The following is an 18,035-nucleotide window of genomic DNA, read 5'->3' as shown; positions in this document are numbered from 1 at the left end:
TTGTGACTTGCTCTGACCAATGAAATGTGAGTGCAAGTGACGTGTCATCTTAGGGCAGAAGTTTTACAAGCCAGTCCATGGTTCGTCACATGTTTTTTCCATCTGCCATGAGATCAACAATGTTCTAGATAGAGGCCTTTCTGTTAGCCTGGATCCCAGTGGGAAACTAACATAGAGCAGAGCCACAGTCAACCCGAGAAGGACATGTGGTAGGAATAGAAAACAAACCTTTGTTATTTGAAGCCAATAGATTTTGGGATCACTTGTTATTGCAGCATAACCTGCCCTATCCTGACTGATACACCACATTAAGTGACTGACATCAGCGGCTACCATTTGCACTTCTCTATCTGCAGACCTTCAGGATAGATGTGGAGGACTTTCTGATGTCCTTTCCAGAGCTCACACCGTTGATCAGACTATCATTCCACCTCTGGAATCCTAGACAAGAGGGGTTCCTCAAAGGCCCTGAATTGTCCAGGTGAAGCACGCTGGGCTTTGGATGAGGGTGGTCAGCCAAGCTCTTGGGGCAGAGCCGTGGGTACCCAGGTGCTGACCAGCCTGGGAAAGGCCACTGTAGGCAAAAGCCTTCTCTAGGAATAGAAGGGCCTGCTGTATGGTAGCTGCGTAATTGACTGCAAAGAAGTCACATCCAAAGAGAAGCCCATTGCTCACTGTCGTCACCCGCGGGTCAGTGTGTGCACACTTGCTCATGTATGAGTAGTGATTTAATGGGACTGCCAACACGTATGCCTCAGTTTTCCTTAGAGACAGAGGCCCACTTCAGCTCTCTGAGAATGGAAACACTGGCTATGACTGGGGGGCTGGTTCTGCCCCCCCTGGAAGCTCCAGCTGTTTCGAGGCATCTTGGAGGAACTGATGTTGGCTTCCCCTGGTTGGGGTGTTCTGAAGGTATAAAAGCCTTGAACTGTGATTCTCAGTGAGGGCAAGCTCTGTTACGCTGCACGGTGTAGTAGAAAGCCATGGACTGAACTTCTTTTACATGTCTGTCTTCCCCAGGAGACTGAATTGTTAAGTGGTCTCACTAACTTCTAGATAACCTCACGAGTTAGAACATTTGGACACTGAACAAATATTTGCTGAATTAATAAATACATGAATGAATGAATGAATGGATTTGCTACGAAGACCTCCTGGACCCACAAGTGTATAAATCCTGTGAACAGCTCACCGACTGGTAATCTGAGCTGGTCTGACAGCTCAATCCCCTGATTTAGCAGAAGGGTCTCTCTCTGCAGCCTTTCCTTCAACAGGACCTGTCCTCGGAGCTCTTGACTCTACATATAGAAAGCAGCTGACCCCGAGTGTCGTACGGGGAGGTGCCGGCCAGATGCCAGGAGTCTGTGATTCCAGGGAGGAGCAGCCCTGGCCTCTGGTCTCCGAATGACATGTGTGTCACAAACTGCTTTGCTGTTTATTGTAATATGCAGAGACTCAGGGGCACGGAAATGAGCCTTTTCTTGGGCTCTGGTTAATGTCAAGTTTAATTTGGCCAAGAGTCACTGGGGCTTCATCATGCATTTCATACTCAAGGCAGTTCTGTGACACTTCACCTCGGGAAAGCCTGGGACTGAGATGGGAGATCCCTTCATCTTGAATCTCTGAACCCAGAGAAGGTGATAAGCAGCTTGTCCAACTTCCCCAAGAGGCCTGGCTTCATGTAAGCCAGTGGCAATGGGGGACCATGTCAGGCTAAGTTTGGTCCTACAAGCTGAAGGGGACACAGGTGCAGGGCCCTGTATCATTTTTGTTTCAAGATGGAATGGAAGTGTTTCCATGCACAAACTGCAGGCAGCGATATGCCTGACGTCCAGTGTTCCCCTGGAAACAAAGAGGCCATTTCTGGTGCTACTGCACCTGTCCGGTGTTTCCCGACAGCAGCTTTGCCCGGCTGTTGTCCGACGGCCCCTTACGCAGGATCCCATCATTGCTCGTTGTGGAGCGACGTTGCAGGAGGAAGAAGCAGGTGGGCAGCGACCGGACCTCCACAAGGTGCCTCTGGGGAGACACCCTTGCCTGGCTCACCGCACAACAACAAATGTCACAGAAGCAACGCCAGGACTCAAAGACACCAGGAAGCGCCCCAGGACTGACCCTGGCGAGCACAGAGGGCAGGCGAATATTGACTTAAGGGAAGCGTTTGGAATGGCGAAGGAGAGAGAGATTCTAGCGGGAAGAAACATGAACAAAGGCTTAGGGATGGGAATGAACTGGGAATAGCGACAGATGGGGTACCCTGGCCAAGAAGAGGCAGGACGGCAGGGAGAAATGGGCTATAAGGACGGATCAGCAGGATGGAGGTGGGTCCTCGGGGTGTGGAGAGCCAGGCTAGAGCTAGGCACCCACACCTGGATGTTCCACAGGTCCAGTCATCACTGCCCCCTAAATCCACCCTTGCCCTGAATTTGGTGGCTACTGGCTGGTGGCACTCTCGTCCAGTTAGATGCTCACATTAGAATCTTCTAAGATTCCTTCTTTTTCACTGCTGACAGCTAATCAGTGATTGACTCTTACCTCCTAAATCTGTCTTAAATTCATCCCTACCGCCACTCCCCCGGTTCAGAAATCATTCTCTCTTGCTTAGACTATGACGATAACATCTTAATTGGTCTCCCTGTTTCCACCCAAAGTCAATAAAGATTTGTAGAATGAGAAATGCATGAACGCCGGGGCTTAAAGTGTCATGGTGGCTCCCTGGCTGGGAAACCCCGCCAGCAACTTGTCGACCGTCCACTGAAAACACAGAGAAGCTTGTCTCCAGAACCTAACGTGCCCCATGGGAGTCAGGAATTACAACCCAGGCTCTGCTTTAGAAGCGATCTGGCCTGCCTTTCCCTCATGGTTTGGAGAGCGCGTGGGGCCTGAGGAAGCTGACCCCAGAGCAGATGGGCATCTGTCTCACTCATTTGCTCCTGCCCTTCTTTCCTGAACTCTCCCTCCGCCGATTCAAGAGTCAGACTCCTAATCTGGAGGCAGGAGTGGCCCTGCCCGTCAGGCTCACTCAGGGTTTCCAGAAGTGCGATGGGAGGGTGGCACTGCCGGGAAGGTCACCAGAAAGACGGGCAGACCTCTCTTAACAAATGGTCGCTCCCAGCACCAGATAAGCTCGCATCTCAGGGGAAAGTGCTTCCCTGACTGAATTAACCTGCCTTCCTGCCATGCGAGGCTGGCAGCCCAGAAGCAATGAGCTATGTTAACAACCAGATGCAATCTGGCTCTAAAGTTTCTTCGCTCAGAAAATCCTTCTCACTCTACCTATCTCCTGGTGTCCCCTTCGCAACATTCAGAATCAAATCACCAGTGTGCGCCCTTGGGCCCATCTGATCTTTAACAAGCTGATTCCATCATCTCTTTCTAACCTGGAGGAGTTTAGGAAATGACCGTCACCCGCGGTGGCATGGGGTAGACTTGACTTATAATTCAGGTGCGCGGGGAGCGAAATGGGATATTCATTCAAAGTAAGTTGTCAGCGGAGCTGGCTTCTCCGCTCGCGGACTGAAGGAGAGAACCAGAGGCAGCTTTCTCAATACTGCGGGCCCCTGACAGCCACTTTCACAAGAGCAGTTTGGAATATGGAGGTCGTGGTGTTTTTCCGAATCTCCTGCATCATTCTGGAAAAACGTGCCTTCCCACATGCCCTCCTTGCCGGCCTGGTGACATGACAAATAGGACGCGGTGATACCCGAGCAGGGTGTATTTCACATTCAGTTCTCAAATTGTCACTTGGTCCTTTGGGCAAGAGCTGTGTGTGTGAAGGTGTGTGTGTGGGGGGGGCGCACGCACATATGTGCATTTGTGTGCATATTTGTGTATGCGTGTGTGTACCTGTGTGTGCCTGTATGCACCTGTGTGTGCATGAGTGTGTGTGTGTGTGTGTGTCAATGTTGAGAGAGAAAAACTGCCCTGAAGAGAGTAGTGGAGGGGTTCCCAGGAGGGGATGCAGGCTACGCTGTGTGTTCGGGAGTCTCCTTCTCCTTTGGTGGGGATGGAGTTACCCCCAAGTGTAGGCCCCGTCTAAGAGGAAGCTCTTTCCTAAGCTGCCCACAGCCCAGCTGGAGAGTCAGTGTGAGGGCCTGAATATTCTTGGAGAGAACAGAAATGAAGTATACGTGGTGGGGATGAAGGAGACCCATCCACCCGTGCACGGTGTGGTTTACCAAGCACATGGCACCGTCCCCCCCGTATTGAGTATCTTATTCCACAGCTGACTTGAGCGGTTTACGTTCCAGCTCCAGAGGCCTGGCCCGGAGTCACAGACCCTGAGCCAAAGAGCCCTTCATTCCCACAAACCTACCTTCAAAGTCTGGCTCTGTCACTTTCTATCTGCATGACCTTGAACAAGTCATTTTTCCTCTCTGGGCCTCAAATTGTCCATCTTTAAAACCGGGTGAATAAGACCCTCCTCAGTGTAGTGGGGAACTTAGGGTAGGGCATGTGAAGATTCTAGGAGGGTGCACACGGCAGGTGCTCAGTAAAGCTAAGCTTCCTTGTACAGAACCTCCAGCAGCCTGGCTCCTAGTTCCGGCCTGCTCCTATCTTGGGGCGCCATCTTTCAGCCTGTGGACAGCAAGCCTTCTGTCCCCCACACTTGGACTTTCCAGATCCCACCTCCACTCTCACCCTAGCTCTTCTCTTCTGACTTGGGCAGCCAGGCCTGGCTTCACCGGCATGTGACCTGAACAATCACATGAGGCCCCCAGCTTGCTTTAATGCTTTGCTGTTGCTGCCTTAAAATTCTTAATAATTTTGGAAAAGGGTCCTGCACTTTCACTTGCACTAAGCCCTCAAGTTCCATAGCTGGTCCTGGGGGAGGAGACCCACCTCTCCCCAAGTGGCTGACACCACCCTTCACACTGGCCCCTGGGCAGGTACCTCTCTGTAAACCAACACAGTGGAAGGGATCCCTGTTCCTTCAGGCCCTGTGCTAGGTGCTCTTAAACACATGGTGTCGGGCTTCCCTGGTGGCGCAGTGGTTGAGAATCCGCCTGCCAATGCAGGGGACAAGGGTTTGAGCCCTGGGCCGGGAAGATCCCACATGCCGCGGAGCAACTAAGCCCGTGCGCCACAACTACTGAGCCTGCGCTCTAGAGCTCGTGCTCTGCAACAAGAGAAGCTACCACAATGAGAAGCCAGCGCACTGCAACTAGAGAAAGCCCACGTGCAGCAACGAAGACCCAACGCGGCCAAAAATAAATTAATTAATTAAAAATAAAACAACACATGAGGTCATGAATCCCTATTTTACTAACGAAGAATAGAGGCTTTGTCACATCACTTGCCCACAGCCATACAGTTGGTCCATGGTGGGATCTGATCAGGTGTGTCTGATGCCAAAACCTGTGCCCTCTGACCCTTTAACCATGATAAGTAAACAGTATCCATCCAGAGGTTACACATACCGATGAAGTGGGGAGGGGCGATTCTTTCATAATATAATAACATATGCTTTGTATATATTGTTTAAAAAATAATTAAAAACTAATCTCAACAGGGAAAAACCTACCACATAATTTCTGAAGGGATTTCTCAGAGTAGGTCTCGCGGTCACAGCCCTTCCCGATGTAATTGGTCTGCAGCTCTGTGGTGATCTGGATGGAGGACACAGCCCCGTCGCACGTCTCCAGGTGGATGCTGGGAAACAGGGGCACGCTCCCTGAGCCAGGCTGGTACTCAATCCTCTTGGTCCAATCTGAGCAAACAAGGGAAGAATGACAGTAAGTCAGGTACAGACAGTTCCGCTATAACACGTGTTTTGAAAACGTGAATTTGTTCCACCACAATTGATATATTAGGAAACAATTTGAGGATAATGGGAATTTCACATTTGCTTATGAAAGATTTCTTGCACGAGAAATATTAGGTGAAGAAACCTGCACCCAGCTGAGCTGAGCCGAGAGCCATGTGGGAATGTCCAAAACAGGCACGTGCACAGACCTCAGACATCTACCAGCGACTCCCCTCACCATGTGTGAAAAGCCACACCCGCCTGGACCACTGTTACAACTTTCCATTCCTATCAGAAAACCCTCTTCACAGTAACGTACCAGCTGCAACCTTTCCTGTGTCCACTTCCACAAGCAAACCTCAGGTCTCTTCAAGTACTACTTATTGTAGTACTTATCTATTTCTTAACCACTTAACCTGTGTAAAAGTAACACCATGCTAACATTTTCCCTCTCTCTCTTTTTTATGTGTCACTGATGACATTTTCGAGTGTCAAGTCCCTTGCCCCATTTTCCCCGTTTTGCCCAGCAAGGTGAGTTTTAGGAACGTATACCTCTGGTCACAAAATAAAGGCGAGCAAGGTAATTCAGGATTACATGAGGCCACGAGGTGAGGTGCAAGGACTCTTTCCCGAACATTCAGGACTGTGACCCACTTAAGGAGGGCTGATGGTCTTATCCCTGCTTTTAGTGGAAAAATAACTTGGAGACAATACAAGGCTGGAGAGGAACAAAATCACAATCAAAATGGTACCACACGAAACAGAGCAATCAACAAAAATACACACCAAGCGTGAGTGTACACAAGAATTGATTGAAACAACCGTAGCAGCCACTGAAAGTCAGAGGCGAGTCGAGGCCACGCTCATGGGGACTGGCAACAGCGCTTGCTGAGAGCGACAGCTGCCTGCGAGGTCTGTGCCAGCCTGAGCCAGGCTTGTGGGTAGAAGTCTGAATCATCAAGGAACATGAGTTGTGGATACTATTAGTTTATGAATCTCAAACATCTGTCACATTGCTAGATGGTATCCTTTTGCTAAGGTAGAAATGAAAATCCATGGACTGCCTGCCCTCACCCTTGAGAAACTCAAGAGAGTCCTACATGTAGGGTCATTCATCAGCCACCCAGGGGTTCCCCACAAACACCCCATGGGCCACCGGCCGCCACCTTGAGGAAACCAGTGGAGTGGAAGGGCTGGGCTTATGGACTGTCAGATGGCTTCGTTCGGTAAGAAAGCATTTATTTGTTTGGGGTTCTTATGTACCTGGCTCTGTTTGTAGCATCACAGATACAGCAGTGAAGGAGTCAGGAAGGGTCCCTGCCTTGTGGAGCTGGGAGAGAGAGGCAGATAATGAATATGTCCATGCTGTCCTGTCAGGGAGGGTAAGTGCTATGAAAGGAAAAGTGGTGACAGAGAGTGACTCTTTAGATGGAGAGAGTTCCTGTCTGAGCTGAGACCTGAACGTCAAGGATGAATGCCCACGGGAAGCCTCAGAGAAGTTCATTTGAAGTGGATGCCGCAATGATCTTGGCTTGACTCAATCAGGTCAGGAGTTTCTTGGGAAGGTTAGTGAAGGTCTCCTAGCCTCAGGCACCTCATCAGTGAAGTAGGGACCACACTGGGGGGGCTGAGGGCCAGGTGCAACAATGCGGGCCTGACATGCAGTAGGGCCCCAGTCCATGTTACTCCTTCCCCAGCGAGCAAAGGAGACGTGCATCCCCCCTGCACTGCAACCCTGCCACATTCCAGCTAACCAGGTAATTTGGGTTTAGCTCTGAACCCCTGCATTAACCAGCCATACTTTAAGGGGTTTCTCTGAGCCATAAGCAAAGATCGTACACCATGTTGTGGGGTTCATCACCAGAGAACTTGCCATGGGAGGATGTTTAAATGATAGCGACTACAAGTAAAAGAGAATACACCCAATTACATGTTTTTACTCAGAGCTCCGCGGAGCTGTGTCTTCTCCCGGAGGATGAGATCACGAAGCTGCTATAGCCCACGCTCTAGAGGTCAATCTAAAGGACCAATCACTGGTAGACAGGAGGGCTTTTTCTTACATATATCTAAAACTCACAGTGCTGTAAGCAGAGGTCCGCACATGACAAGTCTCGTCGTGTCCTAGGTACACAATGTTTCATACTATTGAGCATTCAATCATGCCATTTTTTCTGCGTGGAGTGCCCTTTCTATTCTCTTCTGTCTGTCACCGCCCGCATGTAACCTTTCAGGATTTCTCCAGTCTGGGTTGAAACCCTCCTCTGTGCTCTCACAGCATATTCACCATTAGACTACAGTATTAGACTCCAAGCTGACGGTTACCCTGAATCCCCATCATTTTGCACAATGGCCGGCACAGAGCACATGCTCACTAGACAGTGGTAGGAAGTGTGAATGGATCCTGTAGGATATCATCTTGGAATTATCCATTCGTGTGCCTGCCTCTTCCTGTAACGAAGAACTCTTTAAAGGCAGGAATTGTGAGTTTATTTCTGATCCCTCCACACCTAGCTCTGAGCACAGGAAATGTTTGCCAGGTGGATCTGAGAAGCCTCAGAGACCTAACCTTGACTTCAGCCATGGCATCCCTTCTTGAGCCACAGAGAGAAGCCACAGCCTGTTTGTAGCTTCTCTGGTACTGCCTCCGTCTGCCCCTACCCTCAGTCCTGCAGAGCCATCCATCCCAACAGCAGCCCATCACATGTTTGCTTTTCTTTGTCCTCAGCAAGGCAAGTGGTCCAGAACCGATAATGGAGGAACCTCTTCCCAATAATTAAACATGGTGTCAAGGAGGAGGCCTCTTTCCTTCCCTTCCTCACTTTTCTCTCCCTGGATCTTCCTTTTCTTTAGAGATACAGATTTAAAAATAATCAGGGAAATGGTTTTGTGCAGGGGGACCTTGGTATGGCCTTACATCAGTATCGATTCCCTTTATTCTGTGGGGACTGTGGGTGTCTCTTTCTCATCTAGATATTTTAGTGGTTATCTCTGATGAGAAATTCCACATCGAGTCCTTTTCTGAAGGAGTGTAAATAAAGAAGCAAATAAATAACGAAGGAAAAGTCAGTGGAGGCACAGTCCTAGCAAAGTTTTAATTCTTTTTGCCGCCCCTGGGTAGAGGGGACGAGTCCCTCTCTGAAGAGAAATCATGCACAGAAGAACTTTAGGATCATCACACCTGCCAGTTGCTTTGGTGACCTCATGAGGCTTGTTTTTGAGAGTTTATGAAGCGTAGGCAAAATTGCAACCATATAGTAAAAGAAATCAATGAAGCTTTCTGAGTGTAGCGTCCTGGAGACAGTGGGAAGCTCACACAAACATCTTTCATTTTCCAAGAAGGAGTTGGGGTGGGGATTAAGAGAGCAAAATGCAAGTCATCAAATTCAGCCTTTGTCACATGAAATATCTATTCATCTTCATTTTCCAGAGGGAAGGATGGCAGGATGGCTAAAAGTATGACCTTTAAATTCAGGGTGTCTGTGTTCAAATTCCAGGCCTCCCACTTCCTGTGTGAACTCTGGGCAAACTACTTACCCACCTTGAGTCTCAATAAAAGTCACACCTACCACCCAGGATCTGGGGGGATTAAATGCAGTTGTTTCAGCCTCAAACACAAGGGACATATTCAACAGTTATTATTGTTAAGTGATTATTTATGCAATAACATTTATTGCAGGAAATAAGAAGACATAAAATTATTAGCACCTACAAGGTGCTAAGGGCTTTTAGGTCTCTTCTTTCATTTAATCCTCCCAGCAACCCAGTGAGTGAGTGCTACTATCTTTTCTTTTTTTAAAATAAATTTATTTATTTATTAATTTTTGGGCTGCGTTGGGTCTTCATTGCTGTGCGTGGGCTTTCTCTAGTTGTGGCGAGCAGGGACTACTCTTCGTTGTGGCGCGCGGGCTTCTCATTGCGGTGGCTTCTCTTGTTGCGGAGTACGGGCTCTAGGTGCGCGGGCTTCAGTAGTTGTGGCACACGGGCTCAGTAGTTGTGGCTCACGGGCTCTAGAGCGCAGGCTCAGTAGTTGTGGCACACGGGCTTAGAGGCTCCGCGGCATATGGGATGTTCCCGGACCAGGGCTCGAACCCGTGTCTCCTGTATTGGCAGGCAGATTCTTAACCACTGCGCCACCAGGAAAGTCCATGAGTGCTACTATCTTAATTGTGCAGATGGAAAACTGTGGCTGAGAGTTGGTGTGACTTGCCCACAGTCACAGGGCTCTTTTACAATAGCTCCTCCATGATTCTGAGGATTTGCTGGAACTGAGAATGGTGAGTTTTACAGATTCATTTTTGTCTTTCAAGATTTTAAATTTTATTTATTTGTTCGGCTGTGTTGGGCCTTTGTTGCTGCACGTGGGCTTTCTCTAGTTGTGGCGAGTGGGGGCTACTCTTCGTTGCGGTGCGCGGGCTTCCCCTTGTGGTGGCTTCTCTTGTTATGGAGCACAGGCTTCAGCAGTTGTGGCACGCAGGCTCAGTAGTTGTGACGCACGGGCTTATTTGCTCCGCGGTACGTGGGATCTTCCCGGACCAGGGCTCGAACCCGTGTCCCCTGCATTGGCAGGCGGATTCTTATCCTCTGTGTCACCAGGGAAGTCCCCAGATTCATTTTTGAACCTTCAATTTGCACTGATATATGAAAAAAAGAGATGATAATCTCTGATGCTCGTGAAGGATCAAGTGTTGTCAGTTTTATCACTGCTTGACCTTAGGGGCAGTTTGTGTGGGTGAGGGGTTGCTTGGACACTGAAGACTGGAGAGATCTAGGCTTGAATCTCATCTCCTCCGAATGCGGGTCATGTGACTTTTGCAAAACAGTTGTCATCTCTGGGCCTCCGTGGCCTCATCTGTACATTCGGGGTAGTTACACCTCCTCGTGGGCTCATCGTGAGCGTTGAAGGCTAAGGGCCCAACACAGCAACCTTCCTGCTGAAGCCTCAGGATAGAAACATCCCACTCCTTGGTTCACAAGCTTCCTAAACTTCTCTGAGCTGTCCTGCTTGGAAACAAAATCTTTTCAATGTATAAAGGACCTAGAGATTAGTTAATGAATTGTGGTTCCACTGTTTTCTCAAATGAAGAGAAAGGAAGTAGACCACCTGTTGTTTTAATAATCAAGCTCAATGACATCATAAGTATTCCTGAAAAGGTTAGCACTGGAATGCCTTCAGGAGCTAAATTCCTTCTCGGGGCATTAAGGATTTAGAAACAGGACGATGGCATTATAACTCCTGCTGAATTGGGGGAACATACATTTTCTCATCTGGAGAATACTAACCACTTGGAATGCTCTTATTAGATGCCTGTGGGTGGAACAAAGCTAATCGGAGACTTCTGGAAAGCACAGGCTTTGAGGGCTCTTGTAATCCCAGACACTCAGGTCCATTGTTCCAATTCTGAACTCAGAAGGGACTCAGAAGGATGAAAGGGACAGACACAGGTGTGTCCGAACATTCCTTTTTCCATTATTGTTCATGTTCAAAGGGCCTCCAGCTCTTCCTGGTCTCACCTTCTAGCAGAGGAAGAAGCATCGGGTTTTCTAGGATTCATACAAGGTAAGTGGCTGGATGTGGGGATGCTGGGAGTGGGAGGGATAGGAAAGGGGTTTTCGCTCCTGATCAGGGATTGTTCAGGCAGCTGACATTCTAACCAGTTTCTGCAGGCATCAACCACCTGGCATCTTTCAAGACTTTGCCTTAGAAATAAGTGGCTTTGGTTTGGCACCAAGGGACTTCCTTTCCCACAGGGCAAAGCCAGGGAGGTACCTACGCTTAATAGGGAGCATCTTTGCCTCCACTGGCCATCCAGTGCCTCTGAGTTGGGGGTGAGTAAAGAGGTAGAGATGGGCTGGAAAGGTAAGTGATCAGATGACAGATGCTGGCTAAGAGGTTTGGGTTTCATCTTAGGGCCAGTGAAGAGCCATAAATGGGTGCTTAGTGAGGCCATGAAGAATCTAGACTGTGCTTTGAAAAGATCACTCGGCAGCTGGCTTAGGGCTGGTGCTCATTTTCAGAACACTAGAACATTCCTGATTGCCACCTCTCCATCAACCCACACAGAGAATCACCTCTGACAGTGTCACACGATGTGGAATTAACTTCAATTCAATTTAACTGAATTCAAGAGTGTTAACTCTGCAGCTGGACAGACTCAGGTCTGAACCATGGCTCTGCCACTTCTTGGCTGTGTGGCCTTAGGTAAATCAGTGAACCTCCCTGAGCTTCATTTTCTCATCTGTAGAATGATGACAACACAAATCTACCCTGCAGAGCTGCTTTGGGAATTGGAGAAAAGGTATGCAAAGCACCAGGAACAGAGAGCTACTGCCACCACTACTATCATCAGTCTTGTATCATTCTTATCTTTATTCTAGATGACATGTATTTACTGAGCACCTACTATGTGCCAGGCAGAGCCCCAGGCAAGGGAGGCAGAGAAGTGTGACTCATAACCCTTAACTGGATGGTGCTGACGGTCAGGGCAGAGGCAGCCACGTGGCCAGCTTTCAGGCAGACAGAGGGACAGAGGGACAAAATGTGGGTCCCAGAGAACAAAGAGGAAGAGATAAGTTATCCCGACCAGGGTAATCAGAGGCAGCTTCCTGGCGGAAGTAACCTGGGCTTTGTTTTAATATAGGTGGTATTGTTATTTAAGTGTGATAAGGCCAACAGATCAGGATATTATTGCCATTGATAAGAGAATCTGTTATACTCACAAGTCCCAAAGAGAGGGGGCCCACACCACTGGGGGCACATGGAGAAGCACAGGGTCAGTCAGGAGGCAGAGGGAGAGGGGAAAACCATAGGCAAGAGCCTGTACTGTGGTTTGCATGGGAAGGAAGAGGCGAGGCAGGGTAAGCAGCCTTCGGATCGCCTAGTTCGTATAATTTCAGTGGCCTCTGGGGCGTAGAGGCTGTCCCTCGATGTCTGGTACCTGGCCCTGGGGTGAGTAGGGCAGGTGAATGTTGGCTGGAGTGTGAGAGCCTGATAAAAGAGGTGGATGGGGATGTGGGTTCTGGGTTGGTTGGTTAGTGTTTGAAAAGCAAAAGGGTAAGTTGTTTGCTCTCTCTAGGAATTACCTAATTGAGAGGGGCAGTCCCTCCAGGCTCAGCAAGTCCCCAGTTGTCAAAGCGTCAGGATGCAGATGGTAGAAGGCATGGTTAACACAGCACTGGAGAATGAGGGGCATTCGGGGGGCAGAGAGAACTCTAGGGTGTCACCACCATGGCCTTGGGGCTGTACAATGCCAACGGGTGCCATTTAGATGGAAAATGACATGAATGGTGCCCCCTGACCAGCAGCCTGGCAGGACTCAGAAAGCACAGACAAACGTAAGGCCAGGGGTGGGCCTCTAGGAGGCCTGGTGTGAGATGGGCCGGAAAGGAACTTTGGGGCCAGGTTACAAGGGACTTAAGTGCTGGGCCAGGGAACGGCCCTTGTTGTAAATGGGAGTGAGGAGGGCTGGCTTCTGAGACTCGCCTTCTCTCTCCTCTCCCTACAGGGCTCCTGGGGTGAATTCCTCAGTATCCCAGCCTGACTTTGGGTAGGGCCATGGTGACACTTAGGCAACAGAGTATAGAGATGAGGGGTGAGGAGTCAGACGCCTGCCTTCTCTGCTTACCAGCTAGTGCTCCTGGGGCAAGACACTCTCTACCTCAGTTTCCTCATCTGTAAAATGGGGAGAAATTACAACTACATCTCAGGGAGCTGGTGTGAAAATTAGATAAGACCATACATGTGTTAGAGCCAGGACTTGTGCCAGGCCTGCTTGACTCCAAAACCGAACCCCAAAAAGGATCCCTTGCTTTTCTGAGTTCATTTTCATTTAACATTTCCTTTTCTGCTGTTGTGGGTTTATAACCGTGAGATGGGACATTCAGCCAGAAGGAGGCAGGAGGTGGTGAGGAGTCCAGTCCAGGTTCCAAGACCAGCTTCATGTGCAGAAGGGCCCCATACTTGGTGTAACATTCTGCTGTCACTTTCTTGAAGATCTTAGTAATTTTAAAGCAAAAGGCTTTTCATTCTCATTTTGAACTGGGACCCACGAATTACATAGCTTCCTTTCCGGCTGAGTAACCTTGGGCATGTTCCTTAATGGTTCTGGGCCTCAGTTTCTTCATCTGTAGAATGGGAATATTAATTACCCCAAAGGGAAGAGCCCAGGCTTTGGGGTTAGACCCAGGTGTGAGTCCCAGCTCTGCCACTTGGTACCACGGACAGGGGGGCCAGTCAGTTCCTTCCCTGCCTGAGTTTACTCAGGCAAACACTGGTGATGTTATCACCTATTTCAGAGCTGCTGATTGGGTTTATATCAGATAACAAATGCAAACCACTTACCCTGGGCCCAACACATAAGAGGCACATCTACTTTTGAGCATTAAATTATATGGCTTTCCCTTCCCCAATTAAAAACAATTACATGCAGGCACAACTTAAAAAGAAAGAAAACACAAACTCTCTGAACTAATTACAAATATAAGGAATCCTTGCCCTTCCTTTATTACTAACCCCTTGGCATTTACTATGCTTAATCTTCACAGGAGGATTTTATTACCTTTTAGTTCTTACTAAAAAGGGAGATCTTAATTAACTACAAAGGAGAAGAAGGGAGAGAAAAAATACCCACGGTTCAGATCAGGGAGTACAACGCAGGTCAGCCCTCCGCCTGGTGGTCAGTCCCTGGCCCCTCTGGGGCTGGTCCTTCTCTTCCTCCTGAGAATTACTTACTCTTTGTTTATCACCCAGTCATGCTCTGGAGCATAACTTATACATCACTGTGCAGGGCCTGGCACATAATAGGTGCTCAATAAATATCTATGAAATGAGTGAGTGATCAGATGTATGAAAATCTACACACACACACACACACACACACACACACACACACACACACACACTCTCCAATTTCATCAAAGGCGAAGAAGGCAGTCATCTGGAATTCAGAGATTCTGGACTGCCACGCATTAAAATGAAAAGGATCCAAGACGTGGCATGTGTGTGTGTGTGTGTGTGTGTGTGTGTACACATGTGTACACACCTCCGCCTGAGTTTGAGTGTCTGTGGACAAGTGTGTATGATGATGAAATTGCACTTACATATGACTCCAATTTTGGAAAACTTCATGTATTTGCAATTTTTCTAATCCCCTGAGATGTCTCAATAAATGTCAAATGAAACAACTAGTAATTTGTCCTCAAATTTTGTCCTGCCTGTGAAGTTCTCTCTAGTTTCCTGATGACAGAGGGAGTCTAATTCTGTCCCAAATCATCACCATGATTACCGACTCCTTGGCCTGATAATACCCTCACATTGTCACCTGGGTGATTTCAGAGTCAGGCATGTAGGTGGACAATTTCAGGCCTTATTCTGGGAGCACCTGGGAAACTTCAGACAGCTTCCTGCCCAATAGCTTCTCAATGAAGCCCGAGGCTTCTATCGTACCATCTTCCTTGGCCTGCCATTGTCAACCAGGAGAACCAGTGCTGAGAGGTAAGGACCATGTAAAGATGGCCTGTGATCAGACCAAGTTGGAAACATAATCCAAGTCTAAATCATTTCTGATTTTGTGGAGGGCAAGGGCAAGGGCAAGGGCAAGGACAGATTCTGGGGCAATGCTACTCACTGTGGTCTACAGACCGGTGTGGCCTTGGAACTGCTTGTTATAGTTCTGTCATAGAAATCCAGGGTAGCATTTAGAAATTTTATAGCAATTTGACAGAGTAATTTTACATTTGTTGAATCTAATTATACTTAAAAAATTGGCTTATATTTTGAATGCCTTTGCTATTTATTTCATTTTTCTAGAAATCTGTCTCTATTATATTTTTGTAAAATCATGCTCCATGATGATTGGGAAAAAAAACTGGTCCTTCCCCATAGATGATTTGAGAAGTGCAATAGGGAAGAACAAATCTGTTTCTTTTACTTTCACCTTTGTATTCTGTTGTTTTTGCTCCCAGTTAAGAATGTTGCTGATAGCCTGAAATATACAGGATAGCCCATTCTCAAGGCTCTGACCTTTAAGGGTATAACACTTTTCCATTTGTATGGAGATAAAAAGTTGCAGAACAGAGCATAGCATTTGTCTTGTTGGAGGTTTGACTTGACCTGCCTGGACAGCTGCAAGAAGGAAGGATTCCAGCACCAAAAAGTTTGCAACAACTAACCATGCCCCCCTCACCATGCCCTTAAAAGTGCTTTGCTGAAACCCTTGGAGGAGTTCGGGGGTTTTTTGGGCACGAGCCACCTGTCTCCTTGCATGGTCCTGCCATAAACATTTCTCTGCTCCAAACTCTGACGTTTCAGTTTGGTTGGTCTCACTGTGTTTCAGGCATTTGTAGCCTATCAGACATAGAGTGTACATGTGCTTTAATGATTAAAAAAGAGGGCACGTCGACCAGAAGTAAACAACGTTCATGTTAAAAGTAAAGATTAAATGCCCCTCTTCTTGGGACGCCAATGCTGACACTCCTTTGATGATAAGACTCCCATCCCAGGTGCCGAGGCCATACTGACTCACTGCGTGTGTGCCGATCTGTTCTTTTTTTTGAAAACCTGAAGAACTATAACCCTGACTTGTTTAATATTCTTTGGTCTGACAAGATATAAAACTGTGCTGGAAACGCTGTTTCTCCAGAGCAGTTTCTGAGTCATCTGGGAAGATGGCTTCCGGGTTAGTCTTCAGTCTGGCTCAGATAAAACTCTTTTCTATTCTTATTATTGATTGTTTATTGACTATTTTCATTGACACCCTCCTCCGGTGGAAGGAGTACACATCCCTGGCCTGGTGATTTTTGGCTTGGCGATATGACTGGCTTTGACCAGTAGCCTAAACGATTCATTTATTTCTGCGATTGTTTTCCATCTGAAACTCTCACCCCCTACCCCATTCCCATCTACCATCACAAGTTCCACAAGAGCAGGGACTGTGTCTCTTTTGGTTAGATTTTAAATCTCCGGTGCCTGGTGCAGTTCCTGGAACATGGCAGGTTCTCAATAAACATCTGAAGAATGAATGACAAGGATGCTTCACGGAAGGTGTTTCTGCCCAGGTTCTGGGCTCCGGGGACAGACTTTCTTCCTGTTGCCTTCCTTCTGGATTCTCCTCTCATTCCAGTCTCTCGGAATTGAAGATACTGCTGCTGTTCGGCAAGGCTGGGTTTGGGGTCCTTTCTGTGTGCTGCTTCTCCAGGTCCACTGGATCTGCACATAGCCCTTGGGTGAGTCTGTTCTGCCTCCACGCCTGGCACAGGCCCCCGGGACACTGCAACCCAGTCTGGTTGGCCCCTGGCTGTCCATGCGCTGTGAGGGGATCCATTCACTTCGGCATGGTTCTCTGATGTCCATGTGATCACCTTAGCTTTCCAACAAGCCTCTGAGCCTGCTGGCCCTCCCCTTTCACCCTGGCTCCATGCTGTCCGGGGCTGTCAGGGCAACAGCCGATGCTGCCATCCAAGGGAACCGTATGGTGTTCAGAAAGCAGGGTCCCCACCTAAAGCTTGGTTGCTGCTTTCTCCCCAACCTTTTCGTCCCCAAAGATCCTCATCTCACATGCTTCTCAGCTCCCAAACAGAAACACATCCAGCAGAATGGATGCTGGAAAGGTGCAGAAACAAGGCAATTTAAGAACAGCCATTCCGGAAAACAATTCTCCCAAGGGGGAAATCATTAACTCAACCAGCCAGGGTATTTTCTCTTGGATTTATAGAAACTCTTCTCTCTTATGTCCAATAAACATGAGCATTTTCCAGGCAATTTTCTTATCTTGGGACAAATGCATTATTGGTGCAAGACGGCGTAGCTATTCTTCAAGAATCTTTATGTTTATAGCCCTGAAAAGCATTTACAATGCTAGAGTATGGGATTTCAGGCACACACTTTCAGTCTTTTTGTAAAGATGGCTTATGTAAACTTTTCATACTCCAGTCACGTAACTCTCTTTAATCAATAGATCTGTTGCACATGGTTGCAGAATTTATTTATTTTTTTAAATAAAAGGACCACGACTCCCCGTGATATTAGAGGACTGCAGGCAGGACTTTTCATTTCACTGAGCGACTTTCTAAAACTAGAACCAAATTATCATCTCTTCAGAAAATACGGCACAGATCTGCAGAGTCCATGAAATACACTGGCAAGCCGAAAGTCCAAGTGCACAGGGGTGGAGGGAGGTGTCCCTCACATGGCCGGGGGCAGCGGAAGTCATCGCAGACAATTAGGAAGATGCTCGGCCAAACTTATCTCAGGCCTCAAAATGCCCAAACACTTTTCTCCAGGTAACACACGCCT

At 48.1% G+C, this 18,035-nt stretch overlaps 1 protein-coding gene across 1 annotated transcript in view; it reads right to left on the bottom strand.

Annotated features, from left to right (window-relative positions):
• CLSTN2 (calsyntenin 2) overlaps positions 1-18,035 on the bottom strand; it is a 638,322-nt gene that overhangs the window by 100,541 nt on the left and 519,746 nt on the right. The window contains exon 6 of the mRNA XM_027091653.1: positions 5,525-5,710. Coding sequence (XP_026947454.1) covers positions 5,525-5,710 — 186 coding nt within the window. The remainder of the gene's footprint in view (positions 1-5,524; positions 5,711-18,035) is intronic.

This window comes from Aethalodelphis obliquidens, unplaced genomic scaffold (assembly GCF_003676395.1).
Source record: "Aethalodelphis obliquidens isolate GAN/ISIS:26980383/991018 unplaced genomic scaffold, ASM367639v1 scaffold72, whole genome shotgun sequence".
Taxonomy (NCBI): Eukaryota; Metazoa; Chordata; class Mammalia; order Artiodactyla; family Delphinidae; genus Aethalodelphis; species Aethalodelphis obliquidens.
Note: the sequence above shows the minus strand (reverse complement) of the source record. Positions and strands in the feature narration are given on the sequence as shown.